Source organism: Notamacropus eugenii, chromosome 5 (genome assembly GCF_028372415.1).
Source record: "Notamacropus eugenii isolate mMacEug1 chromosome 5, mMacEug1.pri_v2, whole genome shotgun sequence".
Classification (NCBI taxonomy): Eukaryota; Metazoa; Chordata; class Mammalia; order Diprotodontia; family Macropodidae; genus Notamacropus; species Notamacropus eugenii.
Window position 1 is genome coordinate 354328027 of NC_092876.1, and position 19278 is coordinate 354347304.

The following is a 19278-nucleotide window of genomic DNA, read 5'->3' on the forward strand; positions in this document are numbered from 1 at the left end:
GAGTGAAGTATTTATCTTGGGCAAGATCTACCTACTAAATAGTTGAAATAGACAGAAACTCATTTGCTTTGAGAGGCACTAAAAGATCTTCCTCCCCCCATGTACTTCCAGAACTGTTCCTGAACTCTAGTGCCTAAAATTTTCACCATGCTTTGAAGTCGTTGAAAGCCATTACTAAAATACAAATATATTTTCTGGGAGGTATAGCACATTATAACACTTGCCAGCAGGTAATACATTAGTAGAAATGGATGGGGAATCTGAAAACCCTGGATTCTGGATTTAAGTTATGTCACCAATTTGTGGTCAGATCTTGAAATTAATTACTTTCCCTCTCTGGGCTTCAGTAACTTATCTGGAAAGTGAAGGCACTGTGTCAGTAAGTGCTGGTGTTCCTTTCTGCATTGTGATTAGGAATAAGGAGCTACACTCCATTTCAAAATACCAAACCCTGTCTACAACCATTCCTCAGTCTCAAAGTTGGCAGCATTGTTCCATAGGATGAACCTGAGGCTTCTGCATCTGAGGACGTTATTGGATGGTCCAGATGTTCCCTCCTGTTGCTGACATCACACTTGTCACCCTGCCGTTCCACAAGGTCTGTTTTTTCCACACTCTCAAAGAAAGTACCCCAGAGCCAATATTCCAGCTTTTTAGCCTTATATCATCATAGGCTATGATCAAAAGGAAATTTTGTGCCAGCATCTCCACGTGCCCATTTCACCACTACTTTCAGAAAGTTTTGGGGCCTCAAGTCCACAGGGCTAGCTTCCAGATTTCTATCTTAACCTACTATTAAAGTCAAGTTTCCTTGGCTGATTTTCCACCTTCTCTCAGTCAAGTATCCTCACATTGCCATGAAGTTTTCTTCTCCTTCCTGGGTGGTCAACATTAGTCGAAAGGAATGTTTGTGATTGAAACAGGAAGGAAAGGTGGTGAGCATAGCACACCGGGTACCTCCCTCAAAACATCTTTCTTACCCTTCAAGGGGATCTTAAATCAATGTGTTCTTCCCCATTTCCTTTCTCACTCCCTGTAGGAAGGGTACTTTCATTCAGTCTTTGCAAAACACACCCATTCCTCACCTCTCTAACCAAACTGGTCTCCATCCAGCTTCTCCCTTTCTGCTCTTCCCTGTGCCTTTTTCCCTGGGCTGAAGCTGAGTTAAAATTATTTGATTGTCCTAAACTGAATACAATTACTTTAGAGAGAATTCAGTAAAATTCATTTTTGTGCCAACTTGCCTGAAGCTGAGACACAGAAATTTAACAAAATGGAAGCCCCCTTCCACCTTCCCTTTTCTTTCCTTTCCTTCCTTTATTTACATACAAAGAAACTGAGACCTCTTATGGTTTAATGATTTGTGCACAGTCAAACAGGTAGGAGGTGGAAGAACAAGAATTTGAACCCAGACCTCCAGTGCTAAATACAAATCTCTCATCATCCTATCATACTGTATTGGGACTGTGTTATCTGCTGTGCAATGGAATCTCCAAAATTAAAGCTTTGGTTTGGGTGGGAATAATGACTTAAGAACTAACTGTAGATAATGGAGAAGTTGAAGTGGGGTTTAGAGACCATAGTCTGGGGAGGGAGTGAGGGGAGGGAAACTGGTAAAAATATCTAGATATTTGTTTTAGTTCTGTCATAGAAACAGCTCCAGCGGCAGGCAGACCTGAACAGCATGGTTTGAGGAATGCACCTAGGAACCCAAACACAATTTCAGAAAGTGAGTCTTGGCCAAACCTCAGGATAGCCTGATAACACTATTTGAGACTGTGGGGAAAAAAAGCCCAGAAGCTGGAGCCTACACAAGTCTAAAAGAAGGTGCCTGATCAGGAGATTCATGCTGTGAATGAAGGTAAGAAGTGGACACAGTACAGAGTGCACACAGATGATGGGGAATCCAACACCACACCTTGCTCTCAGGTATTTGTTGATAATCCTGGAGGCTCAGATTAGCTATGGTGTTACAGTTGAGGTGCCCTACACTCTCCAGAATAGGCTGTTTACTAGTGGAAAGGTCAAGTTTACAGAAGATCAACATATATTGGTGTCTGTGAGTTAACTGAGACTGTGCATGAGTATATTAACAGTGCTCAGGTCCTGTTAACTAATTCTAAGGATGAGAATGTCACAGAATGTTGTCCCGGTTCTAGGGATCTAGGGATCTAGAATCGTTTATGAAACAGGTTATAAGAAGCCTTGTGGGAGGGGACTGGGGAACCAGCAGTACACCCCAACATGTACCGGTGAACCCATTCACAGACTGTAACTGAGGAGCTGAGAACCTCAAAGCTCTCCATTTGTAAATAATAAAAAAGACTTATTTTCTCTAGCCTTATATGCAGATATTTTGTAGACCTGTCAATTCCTCATTTGTGTTGCCTATCTATGGCTAGGAAAGCAAATGCTTTTACTGAAGATTATTGCACTCTAGGGGCAGCTAGGTATCATAGTGGATAGAGTGCTGAGCTTGGAGTCAGGAAGACTCATCTTCCTCAATTCAGATCTGACCTCAGACACTTACAAGCTATGTGACCGTGGGCAAGTGACAAGTCTGTTTGTCTTAGTTTTGTCATCTGTCAATGAGCTGGAGAAGGAAATGGGAAATCACTCCAGTATTTTTGCCAAGAAAACTCCAAATGGGGTCATGAAGAGTCAGACACAACTGAAATGAATGAACAACAGATTGCAAAGCCTCACATGAAAGCAATAGTTAAAAATGTTGCTAGTGATATGTTGAATCCTGTAACTAATGCTGTCAAAGCAGGGGGAACAGGATTGCTGTATGTAAAGAAAAGCCAGAAATGAGATAAAACAAAAAGAACCCATCCAGAAGATAATGACTATTTCCTGGAAACAAAAATGCAAAGGCCATGGTGGGCCACCAAATCCCCTAAAAGAAAGCTGCTAAAGAGAAGCAACATCAGGTGCAAGATGAGGTGCAAGACAGTCCGATCACTTTGGATTTCACTTCCTAAAGGAGGTTATTATTAAAAGAAAAATAATAAAAAATTACTAAAAGAAAAGCATCAAAAGAAAAATAAAGAAAAAGTGGTAGCTTTTGTTCATTTTGACTACAAAGAGTGTGCCAGGTCTGACATGGTACTCTTTTAGCTCCTGCCTGTGAAAACCCATATTGAAAGAAAAGTATTGGCCAAGGTGGCAGAGAGATGCCAAGAAGCTGCCTGAGCTCTTCCCAGTTTCCCTTGGAAACCATGTTAAGTCAAACCTCTAACAGATTCTGGAGTGACAGAACCCGTAAAATGACAGAGGGAAACAATTTTCCAGCTTAAGATGACTTAGAGGGATTTTAGGAAAGCTCTGTCTTACTTGGGTAAAAGGAGAGAGCAGTATGGAGCAGCCCAGCACAGATGGTGTCCAGGCAAGCCAGCAGGAGGCTTTTAGCTTGGGATCCTGACTCAGCAGGCTAGTGACACAGCAGGGCAGCTGTGAGACCACCAGCCCCAGTGTGGAAGGCAAATTGTCAGACCCAGAACCCAGGCAACAACAGACTCAACTAAGTTGGGCCACCCTATCTCAGTGGACAAGCTACAAACACCTGAGGCCCCAACACATAAAGCCAGTGACCAGAGCCTTGGTCCCTAGTGCAAGAAGCTTGGGAGCATGCCACCTATGCTCCAAGAGCAGAACTCAACTTCAAAAAGTGAGCAAAAAACCAAAAATAGCCCTGACCATAGATAGCTACTATGGGAACAGGGAAAGTAACACAAACCCAGAAGAGGAAAATAACGTTAAAATGCCTACATGTGAAGCCTCAAAGGGGAAAAATGAATTAGTCTCAAACCCAAAATGTCCTCTTGGAAGAGCTCAAAAAAATTTTAAAAATCAACTAAGAGAGGTAGAAGAAAAATTGGGGAAAGAAATGGGAGTTATGCAAGAGAATTATGAAAAAAAGAGTCAACGTATAGAAAAGAAAGCACAAAAATTGAATGAAGAAAACAGCTCTTTAAAAAATAAAATTGAGCAAGTGGGGAAAAAATTCACTGAAAAAAACAACTCCTTTAAAAGTAGAATTGACCAAATGGAAAAGGAAGGATAAAAGCTAATTGAAGAAAATAATCCCTTAAAAATTAGAACTGATGCAAGTCACTTAACCTCAATTACCTTGCCTTCCCCCTTCCAAAAAAAAATTAGAATTGGACAAGTGGAAGCTAATGACTCTATGAGACATCAAAAATCCGTCAAACAAAATCAAAAGAATAAAATAAATGGAGAAAAATATAAAAATATAAAATACAACTGACTTGGAAAATAGATCCGGGAGAGATAATTTAAGAATTATAGGACTACCTGAAAGCCACGACCAAAAAAAGAGCCTGGACAGCATCTTTCATGAAATTATCAAGGAAAATTGTGCTGATATTCTAGAACCAGACAGTAAAATAGTCATTGTGAAAGAATTCACTGATCACAAAAACGCCAAGGAATATTGTAGCCAAATTCCAGAGTTAAAGGTCAAGGAGAAAATATTGCAAGTAGCCAGAAAGAAATAATTTTTTTAAAATTTTGTGAAACCACCCTCTCCATCAAAAGAACTATATGAGTCTGTGGAATCTTATACAACTGGAAATGGTAAGGATTATTTTGCTTTGAATAAACACCCTGCTCTATATCAGTTACAAAGTCAGGAGACAGAAGTAAAATTGATCAATTCCGTGTGACTGTCTCATCATTCAGAGTAATCCATCACAGGAATTTTATTGGGTTGGCGTTTGAAGACAGCTGTGACAAACTGGTGATACAGTTTTCTTTTGGGAGGTTATAAAAGGATACATGAAGGTTTTATGAGGAAAAGTACAAAGAGGAAGATAATGAGAGTTTTGTGAATCTGGCATGTCTGGGAGCAGGTAACATAAAATGGAAACTCCTGCACCAACTGCACATTGACTTTGTTGTTTCAAGAACAGCTAGTATTAAGTGGTATAGTTATTATACTTGTTGATACAGATCAATGACACCTTCTATTGGATGATGCTGACCCAACCAGGTGGTCTAATCACTGTATCCTTTCAGCTTTTATCTTTGTCAAGAGGTCAAGGTAGTGAATGATGTGTACGTGGGACATAGTTAGGTCTTGTTTACCTCCAATGCCAAGTAACCATGGACCACATGAAGATGAAAGGGTTCAAGAACCTGAGAGGTGGCCATGTCTGTATTTAGGAGAACCTTTTCTAGGGTAGCTACCTAATAGGGTCCTTCTGGAGCTTGTGGATTTAGTGCATTTAGTGCATTTAGTGAGAATTATGCCCCAAACCCCTTCAACTTCAATCATTATTAAGTTGATTTTGTGACTCTGAATGTGTAGAGCAAATTCTTGCTGGTCTCCTGTGACATGTTTGAAGCTAGAAACTGTATTAGAGAGTACCTGGAGGATCAGATGCTTCTGGGAAACCACAAAGAGCACTCCCAGGGATATATTCTTTTCACCTCTGACTTGACTCCTGACTAGTAATGGTTGGACCATCAATTGCTTATTGAAACAGGGAATCCGAGGGTAGAAAAATGTTTTGCCAATGCCCTCACTGACACGTAAATGTACTCCATGCATGTTTGCTAAACAGAATTTGGTTCTACCTCTACTGATTTGCAGTCTTCCCATTCACAGTGCTGGTTAGCTTCAGGTCCAGTTTATGGGAGCTAATACAGGTTTACGTGGCTCATCACTACCTCTTCCATGTATATTCACCATAAATGCTACAGCCTCAAGCTCTGTGCCAAATGGGCATTTAAAGACAGGAAGTCCTGCAGTGGGGTCAACACTGGCTGCCTGCCTCCTTTTAAGCACATTGATGACTGACTGATAGCTAGTGGAAATGCAGGCAGCTGCAGTGCTGATTATGTCCATATGAACCATAACCAGTCACAGGTGTTCCATGCAGCAATAAACACTTTTATGTCTAGCACCCTCTGACAGATTTAAATTTTCTGTGTGTGCCAAGTCTTTTGTTCCTTATCACTATCACTTTCAGCCTCAAGAGGTCATCTCTGAGATTATCGATATTACTGTGCACCATTTTGACATGGTCTAGGAATTACATTGCATCTATCTACCAGTCTTGTGTCTCTCTGAGAACACAGCGTATGTAAATCTATCTGCCCCAACTGGATCTGTACAAAATCAGCTGGGTAAAGCCCTGCTTTGTACCTTATCCAGGACAGGAGATACTGTGTAGATAGACACCCATCAAGGTCTGACTAAAAGAATTTATTTATGGTTATATCAAAGTTATATCAAACTGAAACTCTTAAGACACTAAAAAAACTATGTGGGTTTTTCCTGTTGTCTAACTCTTTGCAGAAAGACTTCAGGGTCTTTTCCTTTCCAGGAGTCATAAGATCCGAATATCAGGAGGGTTGGAGTGGAAATCCTTGCATTGCTTGGGATGTTTTCCTAAGATTTGGAGAACTGAGATGGGATGTGAGTCTCTGGGATTTCCTGAAACCAACTGGAGTATACTATAATGAATTAGTCCAACCTGGTCAAGGGATGACCCTTGGTTTTGATGATTTTTATTGAACCGCTCATTCAAAGGCTGGAGCTGTCTCCAGCATACTGACTATTAGACTGGGGACATGAATTTCATTAAGACTCTATTCCTCCCCAGCTGTCTTGTTTATCACCAGTTAATAGGACCAGAGCACACCTAATGTCGATATGAACATTGTCAATATGAACTAATGTCAACATGAACAAGATGAACGTAGCTTAGGATTGGGGAACCTACAGCCTCATGGCATTGATTTATTCTGTTAAGTCTGGATTCAGTCAAAGGACTACACTTGAGGACCTAGAGGGCCCCATGAGGCCTTGAGGCCACAACTTCCCCACCCTTGGTCTAGCTCAAGGTGAGCAAGCATTTTTTCCTGATGCCCATTCTACCGCCTCACAAATATATAAACCCCAGATGTAGAGTTTCTCAGTTGCTCAGCTCCAGTACTTGAGAACCAAGAGGGCCACCAGTGTATACTTGAGGTTGGCGTGTTGTTACTGTATCCCCCTCACTTCCCAAAAAACTGGCTGTAGTTTCTTCCATAAGCCACTATAGATCCATAGAACCTGTATAGTCTCTGTGACATTCTTACCTTTACAGTTAGTTAACAGAGCCTGAGGACTGTTGATATCTCTCTTTTATAGCCAAATGACCAACATTTCTTCCACAAGGAAACTATCTATTCAGAGTGCCTGGAGTATTTGAACTATTGCATCATAACCTATGTTGAACTATAGCGTCATAGCCCTTCACAGTCACCATCGAACCCCTTAGGAGAGGGTATGTGGCTGGATTCCCTATGAGTGTGGGGTCTGTACTATGATCTGCTTAGTTACATTTATGGCATGTCTTTCTGGATTAGGGCACACTTTTTTTTGATCCAGTAGAGGATTTAGCTTCCAGGCTTCTCCTAGGCTTTCTCAGTCTCAAATAGTGTTATCAGGGTATCCTGAGGTTTAGACCAAGACTCACTTCTTGTGATTGTCTTTGGGTGCATGAGGTAAGTTCCTCAAACCACTGTTTTTGTTTATTTTTAAATTACATTTTTTTTCAGTTAACCAAAATATATCTTCTCTCATTCATACTTCCTGCCTCCCATTGAAAAGGAAAGGAAAACAAAGACCTTGTAACAAATATGTATAGTCAAGCAAGACAAATTCTCTCATTGGCCATATTTGAGAAATAATATAACTGCCTGTGCTTTGGATCCATCACCTTTCTGTCAGGAGGTGGGTAGCATTTCAAACCATTATCTTTAGATTTGCTTGCAATTAGAGTGCTTTCAGAGGTGGGATTAAAAATAAAGACCTAGATTTTTTTACATGCCCCCCCCATCAACAATCCCTAAAACTGCTTCAATTTGTACATTGTCTAAAATCATTGCCACCAAAACCAAACCTTTGATTCTATATTCTATTGCCAAGGAACAAGGTAGTCGCAAACAAGCCTAGTATATTGGAAAGAGCATTAGATTCACCAATAGTGGATCTGGGTTTGAATGTTTATTCTTGCACCTCTTACCCATATGACTTTATGTAAGTCATCTAACTCCCTGGGTGTCTCTCAGTTTCTTCTATAAAGTGAAAGGGTTGGAATAGATGACCTCTGAGTCCTTTTGGCTAGAAATCTATGGTTATGCTATGCTATTATGACCATGCTATTTTGCAAGGTATAAAAAAATTTTTGCCAACGTAAAGTTGTGTGTGTGTGTGTGTGTGTGTGTGTGTGTGTGTGTGTGTGTGTGAGAGAGAGAGAGAGAGAGAGACAGACAGACAGACAGACAGACAGACAGAGACAAACAGAGAGAACAAAACTCATTATAAGAACATTCAGTTCTTTAAGAAGTGACTGGCACAAATTTCATCAGTTTCAGGGCTCTTTTGAGAGACAAAGGGAAGCGGGGGAAGGAGTGGGGAAAGAGGCCTGTTGTTGAACCGGTGGAGTTTCGCAAAGATTGGTTGAAAGTCTTTGTCCATAGAGGTGATGGGGGGGATGTGAGTATACAAACCAATGGCAAATTTCCTTGAAGAGACTGAAGGAAGCTGTTTGCAATGAGGTGCTTGACATGGTAAGTTCACAACCTTTTTTTCTTGTCTCAGATGTTCCTTGTTTGACTTGTGCTGGCAACCCAGAAGAAGAAATCTGAAAACTTAATCGTGCTTGCACTTAACAAAGCACTGAGGTACAATGAGAGGTTGTAAAACCTGTAGGGCTTGAGGGTTGCAACCTTCCTTCTGGCTGATGGGTGTGTTGATGGAAGCTGGAAAGGGGGCGGGGACACCAGGCTCAAAAAGTTTTCTCCCAGCCTTAGGGTATAAAGAGGAAGTTGAAAAGGGCATTAGTTTCAAAGTGAAGAGAGAATTCAAAGATTGTTGTTGTTGTGTTCGTCTTTGTTGCCCGAAAAAAGACTATACCATCAGAGAAAAGATGATATGACTTGCACTTGACTTTGTTTTGAGTGAGGGAGGGCTATGCAGATCACCAGCCTCACTTCTCCTCCAGAGCCACCTGAATCCAGTGACCAGATATTCATCAGGATGACTGGAGGTGACCCAGGATTCACTGGGAGACCTTGGCCTAAAGGGGCCAAGGTCTGTGCAGGTACTCATTTAGGGTGAGGTAATGAATAGGCTTGTTTAAGAAGTAGTCAGGGAATGGCCCGTTTAATGAGACAAAGAACAGAAAGACAGGCTGAAAGGGAAATAGCAACAGTTACTATTGATAATCACTCTTAAGCCAGGAGGGTCCAGAAGAGAGCCCTTAGACAGGGGCCTAGTGTCCTTAAATGCATGAGCTTCAGAGTGCAGTAGGTTTAAGGTTTTGAGAAAGGAAGGTAAGAGAAAGGAAGGGAAGGAATCTAGCCAGTAAAACCCAAGTCAACAGCATCTTTTGACCATCCAAATTTACCTTCCTTTGGAGAGGAGAAGGAAGGGGAGAGGGAGACAAACAAGAGAGGAAGAGCTGAGTCTACTCACAAGGTTGTGTTCCTCCTTTGTTGCCAAAGAAGACCATGCCATCAGAGAAATGATGACATGACTTGCACTTGACTTTGTTTTGAGTGAGGGAGGACTGTGCAAGGTCACCAGCCTCAGTTCAAGGAGGGAACAGGTCTTACTTGAAGGATTTGGAAACAAGAGGTGATACCATTAATGAGGGGGCTCATTGCAGGAATGGCCTACCCATTCACTCATCTGGGGTGAAGCCAGTGATGTCACATGGTTAAGTGGATGTTAAGGGGTGAGGTTAGGGCCAATGACATCCCTGGGGAATGGGTGAGGCAGTTTACAGTGATGTCACAGAGTAGGTCAGATTTGAGTTTTAGGATAGTTGTAGAAAGAAGTTAGCATTTTGATGGTTGCTATAACTTTTATTACTATTATGATTTCTTCCACATTAAAGAAGCTGATTCAGTTTTAGAGAAAGAAAGAAAAATATACTTATTATCTAAAGAGACTTTTTATTTTATGATTTAAAAATTGAGATTTTTAAGATAAATTCAGAATGACCTGGGGAAATTTTTTTAAAAAGTTGAGAAAGCAGCAGTAGTAGGACTTTTTCTACTTAAAAACAAAATAAAACAAAAAGTATTCTTTATCATCATTAGATAAAACTTCTGAATTTTAAGGCAAAGATCAACCAGCCTCACACACCAGTTTACTGTGTTTCTAGCAAAGAGAATAATTTTGTTCCATAGATTTCTGTTATTAACATGTTTGTTGTTAAAAAGGTGGTATGCCTACTTTGGTACCTTCATTTTCCTTGACAGTTTTGCATTAGACATTCATTTGGTTATGACTCCACCAGACGGGCCAATCTGCAACTTCTAGACAGCGAAACCCTCATCTTTATAGCTGGCAACCAGCTAGTCTTTGTGGATCTGAGAACCTATGAGCAGAGTTACCTCCGGAGCAGCAGTGGTAGAGGAATTGGTGCTCTTGCGGTATAGCTTTTAATAACTTCTGGGGGTGGGGCGAGACCCCATTTCTGAAATTATTTGAATCCATCAACCAAACAACTGCTATTATCTGCTATTAACCAAGCCAAATAAACAAGAATTTATTAAGATCCTATTGGACAGTTAGGTAGCTCAGTGGATAAAACACTGGGCCTAAAGTAAGGAAGACTCATCTTCCTCAGTTTAAATCTGGCCCCATATACTTACTAGTTGTGTGACCCTGGCCAAGTCACTTCATCCTGTTTCCCTCAGTTTCTCATCTATAAAATGATCTGGAGAGGAAAATGGCAAACCACTCCAGTATCTTTGCCAAGAAAATCCCCAAAGCAATCATGAAGAGTTGGACATGAGTGAAAAATGACTGAACAACAATGACTATGTGCCAGGCATTCTACTGTTATTAAGCTTTTACTATATGCCAAGCACTTTACCAAGTGCTGGGGGTACAAAACAAGGCAAAAAAAATCCAGTCCCTGACGTCAAAGAGGTCACACTCCATTGAGGGAGATAACATGTTGACAACTGTAAAACAAGATCTACAGATGATAAATTGGAGATAATCTCAAAGGGAAATCACTAATTTTATTGGGTATCAAGTATGTATCAACTCCATTAGGCATTATGGGGGACAAAGGAGAAATACAGTCCCTGGCATACAGATAGATTCCTAGGCTTATAGACGTAAAGCTGATTAAGGAGACCTCTGGCAAGAATATTTGGCAGCAGTGATGAGACAGAGACACACCCTCTGTGAGATCTGGGGAATAACTTCCTCTTGCCATATAATCCAGAAAATTTCAGTCACCCATCTCTACTGGGGTGGAATCCATGCCAGGCATTTTGCCACTTTAGAGGAGCCTGATGGCATTCAGTACCTCCTCTTCACCTGGAGGTCCAGCTAGATAGGGATTGACTTGGGTACATGTCCTAGATATAAAGAGAGATACTATGAAATAATTAGAAGAATATGGAACATATTACTTATCAAACTTATGGATAGGTGAACAATTTATGAATAAACAAGAGATAAAGAGCAGAGTGAGGTATAAAATGGATAATTTCAATTAAATTAAAAAGGTTTTGTAAAAATAAAACAAAGGTAGCAAGATCAGAAGGAAAGCAGAAAATTGGAGAAAAAAATTTTATAGACAGCTTCTCAGATAAAGGTATCATATCTTAAATATGTATAGAACTTTGTAAAGTCTATAAGGATACAAGTCATTCCCCCAATTGATAAATGGTCAAAGGATATGAATAAGCAGTTTTTAGATAAAGAAATCAAAATATATAATCATATGAAAAAATTCTCTAAACCATTATTGATTAAAGAAATACAAATTAAAACAACCTTAAGACATCATTTTACATTTATCAGATTGGTTAGAATAATTGAAGAGAAAAGCAACAAATGTTAGAGGGGATATAGAAATATTGGGACACTAATTCATTGTTGGTGGAATTGTGAACTCATCCAACCATTTTGGAAAGCAAGCTGGAATTATGCCCAAGGAGTTATTAAACTGTTTAGAGTCCTAGTCCCTTTGATCAAGTAATACCACTTCTATGTTTATTTCTAAAGATGATTACCAAAAAAAGGAAAAGAACCTTTATGTTCCAAAATATTTATAATAACTCTCTTTGTGGTGGCAAACAACTGGAACTGAAGGGTTGCTTATCAATTGGGGAATAGCTGAACAAGTTTTGGTACATGATTGTGATGGAATAGTACTGTGTTATAAGAAATGTGATCTCAGTGATCTTAGAAAAATATGGATAGACTTGCATGAAATGATGAAGAGTGAAATGAGCAGAACTCAGAAAACATTGTATACAGTAACAGCAATATTGTTTTAAGAACATCCTTGAGAAAATAAGTCATTTTGACTATTATAAATACCCAAATTAACTACTAAGGACATGGGAAGGAAGATGCTATCTGAACCCAGAGAAAGAACAGATAAATAGAAGTGTGTATATAGCATATTTACATATATATGTATGTGTGTATGTGTGTGTCTATGTGTGCAATGGTAGTCATCTCTAGGACAGGGGAGAGAAAGAAATTTACATGATAACTTTATTATATATATGTATATATATGTAATACATATATAAGGAATAGCAAGTTGTACATAATAGATTTACTGTTTCATGTGCAATTATCTTTTTATTATACTATATTATGGAAATGCTTGTTTTATCTCAAATTAAAATGAATAAAAATTTTTTAAAAGAGAAGGGGATTGACTACAATCTAAGGCATATCAATGACTTCAGTATTAGTTCATGATGGTCTATTGAGAACAGTATGAAAGTGTTCAGCCCATCTTTTCAGGATCATTCCTTGTCAGTGATCTTTGTGGCTCCATCAGCTCTGAATAGTTAAGATGTAGCAGAGAGATCTTTGGCCCATAAATGGGCTTTGTAGAAGCACTTAGGATTATTTCTGTTGGCATAAAATTGTACCTCACCTGACTTCTTACTGAGCCAAGAATCCTGCATCTCTCTAACCTTTGCTTGTACTTTGCTTTTGATGGAATAAACACTACCTTCTTGGAGACAGACATGCTGTCCTGCTGGTAAACCCTATGGAGTTCTCATTTCTTGTTTAGCAGCTTCTGAATTTTCCCATCATCTTTGTCAAACCAATCGTGATGTTTGTGAGTGTTCTGACCCAGATGAACAAATGCAGAACTGTATGCCAAGTCTCTGAAAGCTGCCCATTCCTTTTCCACCCCACTGTTGCGAAGTGTGTGCTAACTCAGCTTTCCCTACAGATCAGCAGTGAACAAGTGCTCACAAGGGAGAAGAGCTCTAATCTATTGGTGCTAATTCAGACAGTCCTCTGGCCTTTGGGACTGTTGCTTTTGCTGAATGCGAATTTTTAACTTGGAAGGATGAGTCTCTAGCACTCTTGCTGCACATTGCCTTTGTCATTCTCACATCTTGCCTCCCCTCCTTACAATGACATAGTTTATGAAATGCTGCTGCTTGCTGTGAGCTTGCATCTATGGCATCTTGTTATGGTTAGGTGAGTGGATGTTGGTGATGAGGAGGTGATGGGACACACAAGTCTTCAGTATTAAGTGATGGTTGCTGTTTCTGACTGTTCCTCCCAAGGACTCCCATATCTGATAGTCTCTGCCTCCTCTGGCATTAGTCACCCAGAAGTACAAGCTTATCTTCTTTTGGCAAATGCTGATGCTGGTCTCCAGGTGATCTTAGAATGTTTTTTACCTTATCTGGGTTTATCATGGTACACTGATGATTGTAGTGTAGCACTTTCCTGGAAATGGCAGTGGCATCGTCACAAGCCTGTTATTCACTCCTTTTGGATGACATACAACCTTGCTAATTAGATTAGATCCTTCAGCTGGAAGATGGTCATCTGTCCAAGAGCCAGTGTGACTCACAAAGAGCCAAGAAATGGTTGACATAGTGTTTGCTGCCCAACAACTCCAGGAGAAATGTCAAGAGTAGAAGAGAGGTTTGTACACAACATTCATTGAGCTCACCAAGGCTTTTGATACTGTCAGTTGGGAGAGCTTGTGGAAGATCATGCAAAATTTGGTTGCCTGGAGAAGTTCATTAGTATTGTACACCAATTTCATAATGGCATACTTGCATGGGTGCTGGATGAAGGATAATATTCTCATGTTTTCCAAATCACCAGTGGAGTGAAGCAGGGCTACATGCTTTCTCCCATGAATGAGGTTTTCTGTGATTTTGTGAGACACCTTCAACAAGGATGAAAATGGAATTGAGGACAGCTACTGAACTGATGGTAAACTACTTAACTTGAAAAGGCCACAAGCCTAGACCAAGGTGGAGGGAGTGTTGATGTGTGCTTTTTGTTCTCAGATCATAGTACACTCAGTGCAACCTCTGAGGCTGAGATGCAAGAGTCTGGATTGATTCTCTGCCCCTTATGCTAATTTTGGCCTGAAAAATCAACACTAACAGGCTCTCCACCAGCCAGCACACACCATTCGTACATGGAACCATTGTCCACAATAAATGGAGAAATTTTGAATGCTATGGATAAGTTTTCACTTACTTTGGCAGTATACTTTCCAAGGACATCCATAGAAGATGAGGTTGTTGTCTCATTACCAGAGCTAGCTAAGCATTTGGGAAGCCCTTAAAGAAAGCGCTGGAGAGAAGTATCAGTCTGCATACCAAGCTAAAGATCTAGGGAGTCATTGCTTTGACTTCACTGTTGTATGCCTGTGAAATCTGTATGGTGTATCAGTGCCATGTTAGAAAACTGAACCACTCAATTGACAGATGGATCCTTTGACAAGGATATCAATTTCAGATGAAGAAATCAAAGGTATCTATAGTCACATGAAAAAATTCTCTAAATCACTATTAATTTGAGAATTGCAAATTAAAACAACTCTGAGGTACCACCTCATACCTATCAGATGAGCTAATATAACAGAAAAGGAAAACGACAAATACTGAAGGGGATGTAGAAAAATTAAGAACTAATGCATTGTTGGTGGAGTTGTGAACTGATCCAATCATTCTAGAGAGCAATTTGGAACTATACACAAAGGGCCATAAAACTGTATATCACAGCAATTCCACTTTGATTCAGCAATGCCACTAACTAGGTCTGTATCCCAAAGAGATTTTTTTTTTTAAAAAAGAGAAAAGAGCCTATTTGTACAAAAATATTTTTAGGAGTTCTTTTTGCAGTGGCAAAGAGTTGGAAATTGAGGGGATATCCATTAATTTGGGGAATGGCTGAACAAGCTGTGGTATATAATTGTAATGGAATACTATTGTGCTAAAGGAAATGCTGGGTTCCCATGTCTGCCGTTTCTGTGAGAAATATGAGTTTCAAGGACACACCTGTTGTTCTAGTGAGCAGTGAGGCATATATATGAAGAAATTAAGACATTGGCAGCAGGGCTAGGTAGGTATTGTGGGTCTGTAATGAAGTTATACTATTGGGTCTGGGAGCAACTCTATTAGGACTCCATCAATATCCTCTCTCATTCTTTCACTGACTGTGTGACCATGGACAAGTCATTTAACCTTTTAGTATTCTCAGATAACTCTGTGATGTGCCTTGGTAAAGAGAAATTCTTTATAGGGAGTGTTTTGTGCCAGTGAAATCATAGGTTATGATCCCCTCTTCCTTCCATGGCATAATGGAACCTACGTTGGCTCTGAAGTTAGAGGAACTGGTTTAAAATCTTGCCATATAGCCCCTCATTTTCTGGCTGAAAAGTGGAAATTTTGGTGGATTAAAGGTCCAATATGAGTTAACAGTGTGTTACAGAAGCCAGAGAAGGTACTGTGAGTTAATTTTTAAAATAATATTTATTTTTTCCAATTACATATGAAGACAATTTTTAACAATCATTTAAAAAATTTTGAGTTCCAAAATTTTTCCTTCCTTCCTTCCCTCACTGTCTCCCCTCTCCCTTCCCTAAAATAGTAAGCAATTTGATACAAGTTATATATGTGCAATTATGTAAAACATTTCTATATTAGTTATGTTGTAAAAGAATAAACAGACCAAAAGGAAAAAAAACAATGAAAAAATAAAGTAAAAATAGCATTCTTTGATCTACATTTAGACTCCATCAGTTCTTTCTTTGGATGTGGATAGCATTTTCCATCATGAGTCCTTTGGAATTCCTTTGGAAATTCCTTTGGAATTTGGATTATTGTATTGCTGAGAACTAAATTATTCATAGTTGATCATCTCACAGTGTTACTGTTACTGTGGACAATGTTCTCCTGGTTCTGTTCCCTTCACTTAATATCAGTTCATGTAAGTCTAAACAGGTTTTTCTGAAATGCACCTGCTCATCATTCCTCACAGCACAACAGTATTCCGTTACATTCATATACCACAACTTGTTCAACCATTCCCCAACTGATGGGCACTTCCTCAATTCCCAATTCTTTGCCACCACAAAAAGAGCTGCTAAAATATTCTTGTACACGTGGATCCTTTTCCCATTTTTATGATCTCTTTGGGATACAGACCTAGAAATGGTAATCAAAGGGTATGCACAGTTTGCTTGCCCTTTGGGAACCTTGAGTTTCTAGGTGCCCACTACGTGCAAGAAGGTTACATTGTTACAAATGTATCTTTCATTGGATTCCCTTTCTTAGGGGAAGTATCTGAGGAAACCTACAATTTTTTCTACTTTCTTCAGTTCCAGTATTAGCTTTGCAAAATGACAAAACCAACAAAAACCAATAGAAGGAGCCATCAAAATGATAAAATTTCATTTGAAAAGTTTACATTCATTCTGATCACATTATTGGCGCTTTGCTTCACATCCAGTTGAGCACCAGCTGTGTCTTCTTCATTCAGTTTGTTTGCCTTTGTCTGGAGAAGGGAAACTGTCAGAAGTGATATTCTTGTAGAGGGGAGTTTTTAAAGGGATCAGCCCCTTAAGCAACATGTGTTGAAACTTACATTTTTATATAGAACAATTTAACTTGACCTAGATATTGGGTCAACTTATACCTCATGTCATATAGTATCAAGTTAAGCCAATAACTACTCCATTGATTCGTATAAAAATACATATGTTGACATGGTTATTTATGTATATCTAAGATAAAATTTCAAGTTAGCGCAACTTTACTTTTAGCTGAAATCAGAGTATTCATTATTATTAAGAAATAGTTATGAAATACTTGTTTTTGTGCATGGTCTTAACAATAGAAGCTTGCATTGGGTGAAATTACTAATGATAAATAATGCATAAAAGGGACAATTGCATGCAGAAGAAACTGATGATGGTGAATTGGTGAATTTCTATTTTTACAGGTTCACCCAGACAAAACATACTTTGTGTTAGCTGAGAAAGGATTCTATCCAAATGTTATCATCTATGATTATCCTAACCTGAGGCCCTACAGAATCCTTCGAGGTGGGTTCAGTGGAACTTGAAGCATAAACCCTGACCTAAGTATTAAAAGTTACAGAATGCAGCAGAAAATTTAATATCTTGCCCTTTTATTTGCAATGAGTTGATTCTGAGCACCAGAAGTTCAGAATTCCATAGTTTTACTTTGAAATGTATCTACACCAAAGTTTTAATCCCAGGTTCTATATCCCTGCTACCTTGTAAGCTGTGTAAGCTGGCATGTGAGTTCAGTGAATGCAACCAAAATTTATGTTTTCCCAAATAAAACACAGTACTCTCCTAATAAAAATGAATCCTGTTACACTTTACAAAGTCAAAGACAGTGATTAGATTATATGTAATTCTGGATAATACTTGATATTTTTTTCTTTCTCTATCACAGTGATAGTATTTATAAATGGCATAGCACAGTTTCTGGCATGTAGTAGGTGCTGAATAAATGTTTGTCCCATCCTCCCTTCTCTAATATAAATAATCAAGAGTTATGATTAATATGGTCATTAGGGAGATCCTGAATAAAAAATGTGTAAAAAATTTTCCTGTTGACTCAGTATAAAACCATTTTATATGTTCCTTCCTAATTACCATTTATTCTTCCAGGAGGAACTGATGAAACTTACGCATATGCAAGTTTTAATTTTACTGGTTCATTGCTGGCTACTGTGGGTGGCTACCCTGATTATACAATAACAATCTGGAATTGGAAAGAAGAACAGCCAATACTGAGGACAAAAGCATTTTCCCAAGATGTTTTTAAGGTCACCTTCAACCCTGAAAATGAAGAGCAGCTTACCACAGCGGGATCAGGTCACATCAAGTAGGTTAAGGGATCGATCAGTCGGGATACCTTGTGAAAGGCTCTTGGAGCTGAGATCTATTTTTCCAGTTAATCTTTGGATTATTTTAAAATGTATTTTTCCTTGACTTTTAAAAGTAGACTCTTAGAAAGACAAGGAAAAACATCATCTAATTCAGTCCTTTACCTTCAAGAAAGCCTTTACCACCTGAGATATTTGTTTAGTATATTTCAATCAGTCAGTCAATAAATTAGCATTTTATTAAGTGCCCATGTACCCTACTCTGTGTTAAATACTAGAGATACAAAGACAAAAGTGAAACAGTTCCTACCCTCAAGTAGCTTCATGACAGAGTATGTAACATGTGCCTATATACATATTTATGTATATGTACGTACATTATACATACTCAGTGAATATAAGGTCATATTGGGGGAGGGCGCACTAGGGGGATCAGGAAAGGTGTCACAGAGAAGGCAGTGCTTGAGCAGAGCCTTAAAGGAAATTGGGGATTATGAGAGGTGTAGGGGAGGAGGGGGTGCATTCCAGGGGCCAAGGATTAGCTATTACAAAGGCGCTGAGACAGGTTGTGTGTGGGAAATAGCAGTAGGCCAGCAAAGCCATATTTCAGAGTGCACAGAAAAGAGTAATGTCCAAGTAGTCTGGAAAGTAACGAAGGGACTAGGCTGAGAAGAGCTTTAAATGTCAGATAGAGGAATTTCTATTTAACTCTATAGAGGCAACAGGGAGGCATAGGAATTTTTTTGAGCCCAGCATGGTTACACCTGCTCTTTAGGAAAACACCCCTTTCAGGAAAAGTTGATAGAGAGGATGGATTGGAGAGAGGAGAGGTTTGAGGTAGGGAAACCAAATAGGAAGCTCTTGTGATGGTCCAGATGAGAGATAACCAGCACCTGGAGAGCACGTCTGTCTTTGTATCTCTAGTGCTTAGTACAGAGTATGGCACATAGACACTTAATAAATGCTAATTTATTGGCTGACTTGATTGATTGAAATATACTAAATAAACATCTCAGGTGGTAATGTGGTATACGTGAGAGATGTGGGGACAGAAGTGACAAGATTTTGGCAGCTGAGTTGAT

At 39.3% G+C, this 19278-nt stretch overlaps 1 protein-coding gene across 1 annotated transcript in view; it reads left to right on the forward strand.

Moving 5' to 3' along the window:
- CFAP44 (cilia and flagella associated protein 44) overlaps nt 1-19278 on the forward strand; it is a 138871-nt gene that overhangs the window by 10460 nt on the left and 109133 nt on the right. The window contains exons 4-6 of the mRNA XM_072613986.1: nt 10296-10458; nt 17279-17381; nt 17979-18195. Of these exons, the coding sequence (XP_072470087.1) occupies nt 10296-10458; nt 17279-17381; nt 17979-18195 (483 nt within the window). The remainder of the gene's footprint in view (nt 1-10295; nt 10459-17278; nt 17382-17978; nt 18196-19278) is intronic.